This window comes from Zingiber officinale, chromosome 4A (genome assembly GCF_018446385.1).
Source record: "Zingiber officinale cultivar Zhangliang chromosome 4A, Zo_v1.1, whole genome shotgun sequence".
NCBI classification, from domain to species: domain Eukaryota; kingdom Viridiplantae; phylum Streptophyta; class Magnoliopsida; order Zingiberales; family Zingiberaceae; genus Zingiber; species Zingiber officinale.
The window spans coordinates 118,379,037-118,393,693 of NC_055992.1; the positions used below are offsets into that span (position 1 = coordinate 118,379,037).

The window sequence follows — 14,657 nt, forward strand, 5'->3', positions numbered from 1 at the left end:
GGCACCTCTCCAGAAGGAACACATATTCAGAAGTAGTCATCCTAGCTCGACCTCTGGACTGTATAAAGCTTGCAACTGTTTCTGGTAGATCAAATCTCACAACCAGACAACAGGTTTGGATGTCAAGACCCTCTTCGGCTACATTAGTAGCCACTAGAAGATTCACCTAATGAATTTATGAGAATGAAATAAAAAAAGACTAAAAATTATCAATAAGGTAAATCCTGGAGAAAAAAGAACACCATCTTTTAGATTATCAGCATATTTTAGAGGAAAAATTGAATAGAAGAAATAAAAACAAATTTTATTATGCTCCATATAGTAATCAAGCAAATAACGTGAACAATAAAGATTTTTTTCATTTACTGTTTTTTCTAACATACTGAATGATATAGGTTCAAAGTGGGTAGGAAGATTAGTATGTTAAAACTTTTTACAGTAACGAACAAGACAAATCATGGCATGTGTTACAAATTAGAGATAAGGTAAATGGCCTTTTTTTTAAGAACCTCTTTTCATTCACCAACCAAATTAAGTATTGTAATCTTTCACAATTTCTTCACAGGTTGGTATAATGATGCAGTAAAAACAGCCAAGCACAGACTGAAGGATGTGCTATTTGAATTTTGATTATATTTGAACATTATATCAAGAGGAAATTCATTATTTCAAGTCCAATTGAATGAATAGAGTTCCAAAGGGTTCAGGATAAAGATTAAACTTCATTAATATTCAATTGGAGGGGATGGATCTTGTACCCTGTATATAAGTTAATGAAATTTAAAAATTAGAGAATCTTTAGAGAGTACCTTTACAGAAGAGAACTTCTCAACAATGGCATTCATCTTTCCACGTGACATGTTTGCTCCCGAGTGACAACCCACAAGGAACTCACATTTCCAAAATTTAAGAGACTGTAAACCCTGAAGGATATTGGCTAAAGTTTTTGCAATGATAATTCTCTTCACAAAAATTATGCATTTCATGGATTCTTGTACCCTAGTAAAAAATTGTTTTTGAAACTTTCAAACAGTGCCATAAATCATGAATTCGTACTTGAAAAAAACCTATGAGGGTTGGAACAATAATAAGAAATAAACGGCAGAAATATATCAGAAGGTCTAGCAGGATTAGGCATCTTTGTTTTCCAATATCCTTCTAAGCATTAAAAGTTGAGAACAAAAAATAAACCAAAAACTTAGTCATGAAATGGAAGGGGATAGAGGTTTGAAGATAAACCTCATAATTTCCTGTATTTCTGTTGATTTTTCTTTCTAACATGATCATTTTTATCTGAACCACCACAATTAATCTCTCTTTTGCCTTATACACTCAAAGCTAGAAGATCAGTATCATACTTGCCCATTAGATCATTACTCTTAGGAACAGAAATGAAGCCAACCTCAGAAAGAGCCTGTGAGCTTCCATGTATATAATCTATATTATTATTCCCCAGCCTTATCAAAAAAAATATATTATTATTCCCCAAAATACCAACATCTCAATTTGACACAAGCCATCTTCCAAATAGTCTATAAATTCTTTTTTCTGCTCCTTCCATAAATACTTCATTTTGTAGCCAACAATCTTATACTGAAAAGTTAAAAATAAAAAAGGGGAAAAAGAAAAAGAACAAATATAGTAAAACTGGGAGCAATTTGATTGTCTAGGCCATGGTGCGGGTGATTGCAACTTATAATTGCTCGCTAGTGCAATAAATTCAACCACGACATATTCAATTCTACTTCAATGATCCATAATCACATAACTTAAAGTGTGATAATTCAGCCAAAAATTAGCTGCTTCTAGTTATTTAACCATGGTATTTATGTTATGAAACTTTAAACATCTTATTCTTGTTTCTAATAACCAATTTGATAAGAAAACCAAAACAGGCATTGTAATAACAATCTCATAAAGAACACCAAAACCCACAGAAAACCCAAAATCTCATTATTTGGAAAATGAAAGTGATTGTGGTCTTTTTAAAGGCCCTGATCGTGATAAATTGCCCTAAAAACATAGTAGAATTTAACCTATTATTAATATAGCAATCAAACTTGGAAATAAATATACTATCCTCTAAATAACTTATTCCCTAAAAAAAATTACCTAGTCTTCAATGGCCACAAAAAAGGATAAAACCATTAAAACCCACATATAAAAAATTTCAAATTTCAAATTTAATCATCTAAACTGCATCATATGATATGAATCATAGTTTAAAATCTCATCTTGTTTCATCCGATACAGACGTTCATTCCGATGCCCACGGACCGACACCGGCACACCTACAATGTCTGCACGTCCAGAGGCCCCGAAGGTAGCGCTGGCCCGAGGCCCTCAACAACATGTTCGGACACATTGCATAGGCCAACTACATCATGCGGGAGATGGCGTCATGGAACAAGTGGGGGAGGCCAAAGGTTTAATTAAATAATTTATATTAATAATCTTAATCAATTCTTAGTTATGATTGGAATAATTTAAATAGGTTTAATGAAAGCCTAACAAAATTATCTCATTAATTTAATATATATTTAAAATATTTTATTTTTTATTTGTTAATATTTCAATTAAATTTTTTATTTTTAATTAATATATTTTATATTAAAAAAATACCAAAACTATGTTGAGCTCCGCCCATAACAAATCAGTCATGGTCGTTCCCCTATGTTGCATGGATACAAATACGGGTATCGTATTGAATACGACACGGATACAGCGATACGCCAATCATTATATATATATATATATATATATATATATAGTATTGAAAATTTAAAAATATAGAGATGGAAAATCATATGTCAACAATCATACTATCTCAAGTACAAAATGTCAAAATATAAAACACCAAATCCATTTTAAGCAAGTAAAAAGTAATCAAACACCCATATCGGTCTCATCACCAACACTTCCTTCATCAATAAATAAAACTGACTCTAATTCAGGTTCATCAAGAAATAAATTGGCAATTTCAAGAATAGCAACGCCCTCCATATCCATGGAATCAAATGCATCTCTCCAACATCCCACATCTAACTTTCTCCTTCACTATAATGTGGACTCCTAGACAAAAGACAAAGATTGGAGTGAACATACACCAAATCTTCTACTCTTTGTGGTGTTATTTTGTTTCTCTTCAATGAGTGGATGAAATTGTAGGTTCTCCAATTTCTCTAACAACAAGAAGAAGAAGGCTGCCCAGTAGCTTTAAAGCTAAACTTTGAAGAGTTGGTGTGGAACACCATGGATAACTCACCACTACATCAAACCTCGGTCACGCATTGCATCATTATCAGAAAAATCATCAATGACCACTAAAAAAGAGGCAAACTCCTCATTGACACTTCTTTGTTCTGATGAAGAGGAGTAATATCTTTCAATGCACTTTTTCCTTTCCCTATGTGAATGAAGACAATTGGGAGATTCTTGGAGTCACTCATTACTATAATATCTATATAAAAAGATTGATAATTAAACATAAACTAATATTTATAATTTGCTAAAAGCCTAAAACTTAGTTAAAATTTATTAGGGTTTTACCTCGAATTCAAAGAATGCACCAAACAATGTAGAGGTGTATTGCTTTTATTCCATCGATCCACCAGAATATCATGAACAACTCGAATTCAAAGAATGCGCCAAACAATGTAGAGGTGTATTGCTTTTATTCCATCAATCCACCAGAATATCATGAACAACCTCATAAAAGTTTGAATCTCCACTTTGAGAAAAAGGCCCTTTCGAGATAGCAACCCTAATCATCTCTATCATCCCATCCATATATTAAATGAAGATAAGGTTGATCAGTGCCTACTTTTCTAAGCATCTCATAAATTAGACTTGTAAAAGAAAGTATATAATCAATTTTTTCCTAGAATTAATCAACCAATATTTTGTACTTCACTACTCTGGCCTTCACTACATCATCCTCCTTGTACATATTCCATCTTTCATTAATCACCATGTTTTCGAGACATTTCTTGATTTATCTAAACCTTTTAAGCATAATAATCAGGGAAGCAAATCGAATCTGCAAGTGAGAGCATCTTCAAGTTCGAGTTATCATTGAACATCGATAATCTCATATTATGATTCTTTATAAAATTCTTGATCATCGAAGCATCATTTGATACTTCAGCTATCAATTTGCATTCTTTAAAGGCTTCTTTATTTTGTAGAGAGTCAATCGGTGCACAAATATTCTTCAAAGCAAGATTCAGAGTATACACAACATAGTGTGTCCCACACAGTATGCACAACACTGTCCAAAATGTGTGGGGACTTTTCTCAACAAATAAACCTGTGGCTTTGCATACGGGAGCATTATCAGTGACTACTTGTACAAGATTCTGATGCCCCACTTCATTTATGGCATCAATAAACAACTTAGAGATGAAACCTTTATCTTTGTACTCACCTTCACAATTTATTGCCTTTAGAAACATTGGACCACTTTCACACACGGCCATAATATTAATAAACGGTCTTCTCTGTACATCTGACCACCCATCACTACAAATACTAACACCCTTTTGTTTCTAAGTGCCTTTTGTTGGCTCCAACAACTTTTCAATATGAGCCTTTTCTCTTTGAATAAGTGTAGTTCTCAACAAATTGTATCCAGGTGGAAGATAACCAGGAATTGTTTGTTGAGTAGCCATACTAAAAGCACGAATATAATGAGGATTTCTAGTAATATTGAAAGATAATCCCCCTTGTATAAAACAACCTCGCAATTTTAAAGTGGAATTCATATCTAGCATTTAAATTAAAAGCTTTTTCAAGAGGGCCAAGTGTTTTTTTCCTCTTCTTTGTTGATCTTGGATCAGCACTTTGCAAGGAAAAAGGACTATTGCATGAGGATTTTGAAGTCATGTTTGATGATGTAGATGATGAAGGCAATTGAACTTCTTTTGGTTTAGCATTCTTCCTTCTCAATTCAGCATTATCCATTAGTTGTTGCATTTGCTTTATTTGATCTATTGTAACAGTCATACCACCAGCAATTTCATAGCCTTTGAGTTTTAATAGGTGTGCCTTCACCCTCGAGTATGATCCCTTGCATATTTTAGTACACATGTTACATGACCAAATAACATTTCCTCCTCCAGCTCCTTTCTCAATCTTAGTTACAAATTTCCACAAGGAGAATAATCATCTGCGTCCTCTTGTAAACTCTCCTTTTGAGAATTTCCCATTGCAAAATAGCTAAAATAACAAAACAAAATAGATGAAAGATGATCAAAATCGAGAATGAGTGGCAAACATAAAGCATGTAAGATCATGAAAGATGATTGAAATCGAGACTTTTGGGTGCTGTTCAAAAATTGAAAGTCAATAATTAAGGCTTATATTCAAATTTATAAATCAAATCTTTTTAACAAAATAATTAGGGTTTAAGCACTTTAGAGGACTAAAGCAAAAATCGAAATAATAATTTAGAGCTTACATAGCGTCGACGTCAATCGACGAGTAGGATGAGAGGCGAACAAAAAAGGATTAGCGTTTAAGGTTTAAAAACCCACAACCCAATTCATTTTTATTAATTATTTTTCAATTAGTCCTAAAAAAATTTAATATTTTTCAATTAACCCCTAAAAATTTTAAATATTTGCAATTTTGTCCAAACATATCTGGAAAAAAAAATATCCAAGCCGTGTCCAAAACGTATCTACATGGCCAAACCTCTAAAAAGTCAACGACACATTTTTTGCCGTATTTGATACGTGTATGAGTATCGTAGCCGTATTCGTGGTATCCATGACTGATACTTCAAAAAAAAACAAGGAACAGTTACGTTAGGTTGCTAGCCAGCGTTAGAAGTATAACAAATATTCAATGAATATGTCCATTAAATTATTGTGCTAATGTTATATTGTTCCCCGGAAGGAACACGTTACAGGGTCCAATGTAACGTTATGACAAGGACCAATACAACTCTAGAACTTGGATGTAGTGCTAAATATGCAAGAGTTCGCGTTGCAAGATTTGATAACAACGTATCAACAAGGACTGCTACATCTCCATTAGAATTTGGATGTAGTGTTAAATAGACAAGAGTTCTCATATCATAGGTTAGATAAGAACAAATATGATAAAAAAAACTAATAGTCTAAAATTTGGAACATGAAATATAGAAACCCTCAGTGATAAATCAATGGAAGTAGTAGACACGATGATTTGAAGAAGAATTAGTATTTTGTATATACAAGAGACAAAATGAGTAGGCAAGAAGGCAAAGATGATTTTAAATTATTGTGCACAGGAAAGAGTAAAGCATGAAATGGAATGGATATTTTTGTATATAATTCATTAAAGGATGAAATTGTAGTAGTTAGAAAAAGGAATAGAATTATAGCCCTTAAATTAATAATAGTGATAGAAACTATGAACATAATTAGCGTATATACACTGCAAGTAGGATTAGATAAAGTTATCAAATTAAAATTTTGGGACGACTTAAATGAAGTATAACAAAACATTCTGCCAAATAAAATGATTTTAATAGGAAGTTGTTGGTGCAGTAGGGCCGACAAGAGGGGAGGGGTGAATTGTCTGCAATAAGAAAATACCCTCCTCGTACTTTCAACTCTTAAATTGCAAAAATAAAATAAAATCAAATAATATAAAAGAACTAGGGAAGAGACTCAGCGATTGACTTGGTTACAACCTAGGTGGTTGTTAATCCAAGGCGGTTGAACAACTCACTAAGAATCTCCTTCTTTGAAGGCGGAGAAGCCTTTTACATACTGAAACCTCTAAGAGTTGCTAGAAAGTTAGTACAAGAGTTGATTGATTATTTCCTAGCTCTAGGGGTCATTATATAACTCCTGAAAATTCTATCTCGAGTGTTGAGGGCGCCTTTAAAGGGGTTGAGGGTGCCTCCAAGGGGATAAGCGGATAAAACTTTATCCGCTTGCCAACGGCTAATTTGACCAGGCCGAACATTGAGGGTGCCCTTAATCTGATGAGGGTGGAGGCCCCTCCAACGACTGTTGAGGGCGCCTCTAGCTGCTTTTCCAACATTTCTTCATCTTCACTTTCGCTTCCGAAGTTCTGATTGCTTGGGTGATTGCGACCAACCGAAATAGGACTCATCCGAACCCAATTTCCGGCTTTCTCCTCGAGCAAGCTCCCGCCACGGCTTTTCGTCCCTCGACCGTCGCACACGTTCTTCTCGTCCACCGTTGTACTCTTCCGCAGTTCTTTCGTCCTTCGAACGCACCGAGCCCGTCGGCACCCTTCCCGTGTCGTCCTTCTTGCTAGCTGCGTCTTCCGTTCGACTTTCTGCGCTCCTAAGCTCCTGCACACTTAGACATAGGGATCAGTAACAAACAGGACCTAACCTAACTTGGTTGATCACATCAAAACAACTACGGGGTACAACAGAAGTGATCTAAATAGACATGTCGGAGTGAAAAATAAGAAATATAAGAGGATAGGATTATGGGTTGGAACGAGAAATATAGAACGGAAAATTATATTAGATTTTGCGATAGTATGTGACCTTATATTAACTACTACATTTTTTTAAGAAAAGTGAAAAACACTTAGTCACGTTCAAAAGTGGGAATAATAAATCGTAAATAGACTTTCTTATGGTTAAGAAGAAGGATAAAAAGATTTGTAAAGATTTGTAACTACCCAACACAGGTTAGCAGTGTTGAATATACACCTCAACTATAGTATTAATAGAAATAAAATATATACTACTTCTATAATTAAGTGGTGGAAGTTAAAGGATGGGAAGCAAAATGTATTTAAGGAAAAGATAGGAGTATAAGTATTAGGAGTATAAATATTAGATGAAATATATGGTGATTCTAATACGACATGAAATAAGATGGTATCAAAATTGAAAATAGTAAAGTATACTCGATGAGTCAAAGGAATATAAACCACTAAGGAATCTTGATGGTGGAATGAGAAAGTACAAAAGAAAGTGAAGGAAAAACGAACAGCTTATAAAAAATTATATATGTGTAAGAACGAGGAAAACTTGAAAAAAATATACAATAGTCAAGAAAGAGGCTAAGAAAGTAATGAATGAAGAAAAGAATGAAATTTTTGAACAATTATGTCAAAAATTAGATTAAAAAAAGGAGAAAGAGACATATATAGAATAACTAAAATGAGATAAAGAAAGACAAGAGATCTTATCCAAATAAAATATATTAAAGATGAATGTAATAGAATATTAGTAAATGATTGAGAAATAAAAGAGCGGTGAAAGAGATATTTTCATCATCTTTCTAATGAAGATTTAGGTGCAACTTAACTTAAGTAATTTAAGTAGGCCAAATGAGTATCAAAATTTAAATTTTTATTGTAGAATTCAAAATTCAGAAGTAAAACAAACTTTAAATATCTTACAAAATTATTGAATGAATTAAAAAATTATTGAAAGGCTTAAAAATTATTTAAGTGCTAGAGAAACAAGGTATTGAATGGCTTATAAAATTATTTAACATGATATTGAAAATGAAAAAAAAAAAAAATCTGATCAATGAAGGGTAAGTACTCTAGTTCCCTTATATAAGAATAAGGCAAACTATAGGGGTATTAAACTAATGAGTTATACTATGAACTTTAGAAAAAGTAATAGAAAAAATATTAAGGACAGAAACCATGGTAATCGAAAATCAATTAGGATTCATGTCTGGAAGGTCAATAATAAAAACTATACATCTTTTTAGACAAATAATTAAAAAATATTGGGAATAAAACAAGATCTACACATGGTATTCGACTTAGAAAAAGCTTATAATATAGTCCAAGAGAAATTATATGGAGAATTTTTGAAAAGAGAGGTGTTAACGTAACATATATTAAACTAATTAAGGATATGTACGAGGATGTAACGATCAGAGTAAAGACTTCGGCAGAGCACTTGAAACAATTCCAATAATTATAGGGTTACATATCACCTCTAAGTCTCCATGTTTTTACACTAATTATGGACGAACTCCCTGCACACATTCAAGACATAGTACCATGGTGCATGTTATTTGCATACGATATTATTTTGGTAGATAAAACACGAAAAGATTAAATGTTAAACTAGAATCTTGGCGAAAAACACTATAAGGGAAAGGTTTAAGACTTAGTATAATAAAGACAACAACAACAACCACCAAGCATTTTCCCACTAGGTGGGGTCGGCTGTATGAATCCTTTTACGCCATTGAGCTTTATTTTCTATTATATCATCATCTATATTTAAATAAATTTTATCTTGTTTTATTGTTGCTAACCAAGTCTTTTTTAGTCTTCCTCTTCCTTGTTTGATATGTATGTTTATCATAATTTCACATCGCCTAACTGGAACATTTATTGACCGTCTAAGTGCATGTCCGTACCATCTTAAATGTGTTTCTCGGAGTTTTTCCTCAATAGATGCAACTCCGACTTTCTGTTTAATGCTCTCATTTCTTATTTTGTCCATCCTCGTATGTCCACACATCCACCTTAACATCCTCATCTCTGCAACCCGCATCTTCTGCTCATGTGCTCGAGTCATACCCTAACATTGAGCTCCATATAACATAGGAGGTCTTAACAACGATTTTATATTACTTACCTTTAAGTTTAAGAGGTATTTTATGGTCACATAAAACACTCGATGCTCCCCTCCATTTCACTCATCCTGCTTGTATTCTATGTAAGACATTTCTCTCAATCACTCCATCGTTTTGCAAAAATGATCCTAAATATTTAAATCTCTCGGTTCCGGACAACTCGTCCTCTCCTATCTTAACAATTATTTCATTACTTCTAATATTGCTAAACTTAAATTCCATATATTCTGTTTTTAATCTACTAAGCTTAAAACATTTCCCTTCTAATGTTTCCCTCCAAGATTCTAGTTTAGCATTTACTCCTTCACGTGTTTCATCTATCAAAATAATATCATCTGCAAACAACATGCACCACGATACTGTATCTTGAAAGTGCGCAGTGAGTTCGTCCATAATTAGTGTAAAAAGATAGGGGCTTAGAGCTGATCCTTGATGTAACCCTATTTTTATTAGAAATACTTCAGTTACTCCGCCTGAAGTCTTTACTCTGGTCGTTACATCCTCATACATATCCTTAATTAGTTCAATATATGTTATGCTAACACCTCTGTTTTCTAAAATTCTTCATATAATTTCTCTTGGACTTTATCATAAGCTTTTTCTAAGTGAATGAATACCATGTGTAGATCTTGTTTTTGCTCTCGATATTTTTCAATTAATTATCTAAGAAGATGTATAGTTTCTATTGTCGACCTTCCAAGCATGAACCTAAATTAATTTTCTGTCACTGTGGTCTCATTCCTTAATCTTTTTTCTATTACTTTTTTCCAAAGTTTCATAATATGACTCATTAGTTTAATACCCCTATAGTTTACACAATTTTGTACGTCTCCCTTGTTCTTATATAAGGGAACTAGAGTACTTATCCTCCATTAATCAAATATTTTTTTCATTTTCAATATCATATTAAATAATTTTGTAAGTCATTCAATACCTTGTTTCTTTAAACACTTCCATACCTCTATTGGAATATCATCTGGTCCAACGACTTTTCCATTGTGCATCTCATTTAAAGTTTGTTTTACTTCTGAAGTTTGAATTCAACGATAAAAATTAAAATTTCTATGCTCATTTGACATACTTAAATTGCCTAAGTTAAGTTGGTCACATAAACCTTCATTAAAAAGTCGATGAAAATACGTCTTCCACCGCTCTTTAATTTCTCCATCGTTTACTAATACCCTATTACATTCATCTTTAATACATTTTATTTGGGTAAGATTTCTTGTTTTCCTTTCTCTCACTTTAGCTATTTTATAAATGTCTCTTTCCCCATCTTTTGTATCCAATTTTTGATATAACCATTCAAAATTTTCATTTTTTGCTTCACTCACTACTTTCTTAGCTTTTTTCTTGACTATTGTATATTTTTTTTAAATTTTCCTCGTTCTTACAAATATATAATTCCTTATAAGCTATTCGTTTTTCCTTCACTTTCTCATTCCACCACCAAGATTCTTTACTTAGTGGTGCATGTCCCTTTGACTCACCGAGTACACTCTTAGGTACTATTTTCAATTTTGATATTATCTTATCCCATGTTGTATTAGCCATCATATATTTCACCTAATGCTTGTACTTCTACCTTCTCCTTAAATATATTTTGTTTCTCATCCTTTAACTTCCACTACTTAATTCTAGGAATCGTATATATTTTCTTTCTATTGATACTATGTTTGAGGCGTATATCCAACACTACTACCCTATGTTGGGTAGTTAAGCTTTCTCCAGGGATGACTTTGCAATCTTTACAAATCTTTCTATCCTTCTTCCTAACCATAAGAAAGTCAATTTGCGATTTATTATTCCCACTTTTGAATGTGACTAAGTGTTCTTCTCTTTTCTTAAAAAACGTATTAGCTAATATAAGGTCATATGCTATCGCAAAATCTAATATAGTTTTCCCTTCCTCATTCCTCGTTCCAAACCCATAACTCTCATGTACTCTCTCATATTCCTCATTTTTCACTCTGACATGCTCATTTAGATCACCTCTTATTAAAATCATTTCATTTAGTGAAATATTTTGTAATATTTTATCTAAGTCCTCCCAAAATCTTGATTTAGTAGCTTCATCTAATCCTACCTGTGGTGCATATACGCTAATGATGTTTTCTTTCGCTACTATTATCTTAAGGGCTATAATTCTATCCCCTTTTCTAACTACTCATATAATTTCATCTTTTAACAAACTATCTACAATAATACCCACTCCATTTCTTGCATTACTCTTTCCAGTGTACCATAACTTAAAACCCGAGTTCTCTATCATCTTTGCCTTCTCGCCTGTCCATTTTATCTCTAGTACCATTTTATCTCTAATACACACAAAATACTAATTCTTCTCCTAATCATCATATCTACTACCTCCATTGATTTACTAGTGAGAGTTCCTATGTTCCATGTTCAAAATCTTAGATTATTAGTTTTCCTATCATATTTGTTCTTATCCAACCTATGGTGTGAGAACTCTTGCCTATTTAACGCTATACCTAAGTTTTCATATCGAGACGTTACAATCGGACTCTGTAACGTGAACTCTTGCATATTTAGCACAACATCCGAGTTCTGGAGATGTAGCGATCCTTGCCGAGACGTTACAGTTGGACCCTGCAACGCGTTCCTTCCGGGGAACAACCTAGCATTAACACAATAGTTTAATGGATCCATTCATTGAATATTTGTTATAGTTTGACGTTAGCTGGCAACCTAACGCAACCCTCCTCCTTTATCCCGGCTTGGAACCGACCATGACCGGTCGTCATGGGAACTAGAGTAGAATAAAGAAAGAATATATGAAATTTAAATTTAGCAATATTAGACGTAATGAGACAATTGTTAAGATAGGAGATGACAAGTTGTCAGAAACCTAAAGATTTAAATATTTAGGATCATTTTTGTAAAACGATAGAGGAATTGAAAGATGTGTCTTACATAGAATACAAGCAAAATGGTTAAAATGGAGGAGAGCGTTAGGTGTTTTATTTAACCCTAAAATATCTCTAAAACTTAAAGGAAAATTATATGAAATTGCAGTTAGATCTGTTATGTTACATGGAACTGAATATTGGGCTATATCTCGAGCACATGGGCAGAAGATGAGAATTGCAGAGATGAGGATGTTAAGGTGGATGTGTGGACATACGAGGATAGATAGAATAAGAAATGAGAACATTAGAGAGAACGTCGAAGTTGCATTTATTGAGGGAAACTCCGAGAGACACGTTTAAGAAGGCACGAACATGTACTTAAACGACCAATAAATACACCCGTTAGGCGATGTGAAATTATGACACACATATCAAACGAGGAAGAGGAAGATAAAAAAAAGACTTGGTTAGTAATAATAAAACAAGATAAAATTTATTTAAATATAGATAATGATATAGTAGGAGATAAAGTTCAATGGCGTAAAAGCATCAATATAGCCGACCCGACCTAGTGGGATAAGGTTTAGTTGTTGTTGTACCCAAACTATGTTGGTATGACACAATATGATGGTACAATAAAGAACCGAAACTATATCGTTCCGATCTGGGATCGAAACCTCGACATGGATCGATATTTTAAGTCATGCTATGAATATCAAGCATAGAAACACAAACGTTGCAAGATAATCTTGCAGATGACTACGTCAACATGCCTCTCCAATAATTTAGTACTAGTAATGAAAAAAACATTACAAAAATCCATCAGGTAATGTCACATGTTTAAATGAACTCAGAGAGAGAGAAAAGAAGAAAAAACATAAGAGATATGCAAACAGGTTTCTTTCTCAAGAATTCGGTTTGCTAAAGCACTCATGTCAACTTCTCTGTACAAACATAATGCTAGCAAAGCAGACATGATAACATAGAGCATGCCTAATCTAGTAACATGAAACCAAAAAATCATGAATACCTGTAGGATGACAGAATTTTGATAAGAACCATCAATTTTTTTGAGTAGAATGGATCTTCTATGGTTTCAAAGTGCAATGAATCAGCATCATGATTATCTGGTAAATAGCAAAACAATAACACAAAATTATTTGTGGAGGATATGATGCACCATAGCACCATGATGTGAAAAGCACAGTTGATAAGGTCATGTTAATGCATCTCTTTCCCTATTAGATATGGAAGCTAAAATTGCAAACAGCAACAATGGCTTAATGCTAATACACCTCTTTCCCAATTAGATATGGAAGCTAAAATTGCAAATAGCAATGATGACTTGATGCACCTCTTTCCTAATTAGATATGGATGCTAAAATTGCATAGACAAGACTATTTTATACACAATGAAATAAACCGTTCAAGGAAATTGACAGAACAAACCTTAGCCTTTGCATCAAGAAATTTCCTCAATAAACACCCTAATTTAGCCCCACAAAAAAAGTTTGAGTTAATGAAGAGGATTTATAAGAATAAATTGTTCAGAGTGTTAATGCAGCACTTCTTACTCAAAGATTATTTCACATAGTAATCACTATCACAAGCATGTAACGTGGTCCGACTCGTAGGTGAGTCACCCCAAAAAACCCACTAATTTCTCTTTCACAGCAACCCCAGCTAGGAAGTAAAGAAACCTCTTACAACAAGTATCTTCTTACAAAGTCTAAGACAACTAAAGATCAAGAAGATGAAACTAATGAGTATAAGAGAAAAACTTAAAATATTTATACAATCAATATTTTGTAGCCTTCAAATGCTCCTCTTATTCTCCTTTTATATCCTTCAATCTTCTTCAGCTTCACTACTTCACTTAGAGGTCTGTTGTTTTGTCACTCATCAATCAATTGAATCCACATGAGTCGGCTTCCTCAGTAGCTTCAACCTATAATCTATGAATAGCTACCTCAGCCGATTGGATTTCACCATCAATAAAGTGATCTCCATTAGACTCTAAGTCATCTAATTGTTGCAGCTCAGCTTTGTAATTCTAGCTTTTTCCATGAGTTCAGTAATCAATTAGATTACTAAACTCAATCAATTGACACCTAGTTAACAAGACCCTAAACAAAAATATTTTGTTCATGAGGCACCAAGCCCAAGTCGACTCCCTAATCACTTTTATCACATGATGTGT

General features: G+C 33.3%; 1 protein-coding gene across 2 annotated transcripts in view; it reads right to left on the reverse strand.

The window, feature by feature from the left end:
• The window catches only part of LOC121970750 (endoribonuclease Dicer homolog 4-like), a 53,287-nt gene that overhangs the window by 19,147 nt on the left and 19,483 nt on the right, over positions 1–14,657 (reverse strand). For both annotated transcript variants that reach the window (XM_042521658.1, XM_042521659.1), the window contains 3 exons: positions 13,488–13,584; positions 810–999; positions 6–166 (listed from right to left, as the gene is read on the reverse strand). In XM_042521658.1, coding sequence (XP_042377592.1) covers positions 6–166; positions 810–999; positions 13,488–13,584 — 448 coding nt within the window. The remainder of the gene's footprint in view (positions 1–5; positions 167–809; positions 1,000–13,487; positions 13,585–14,657) is intronic.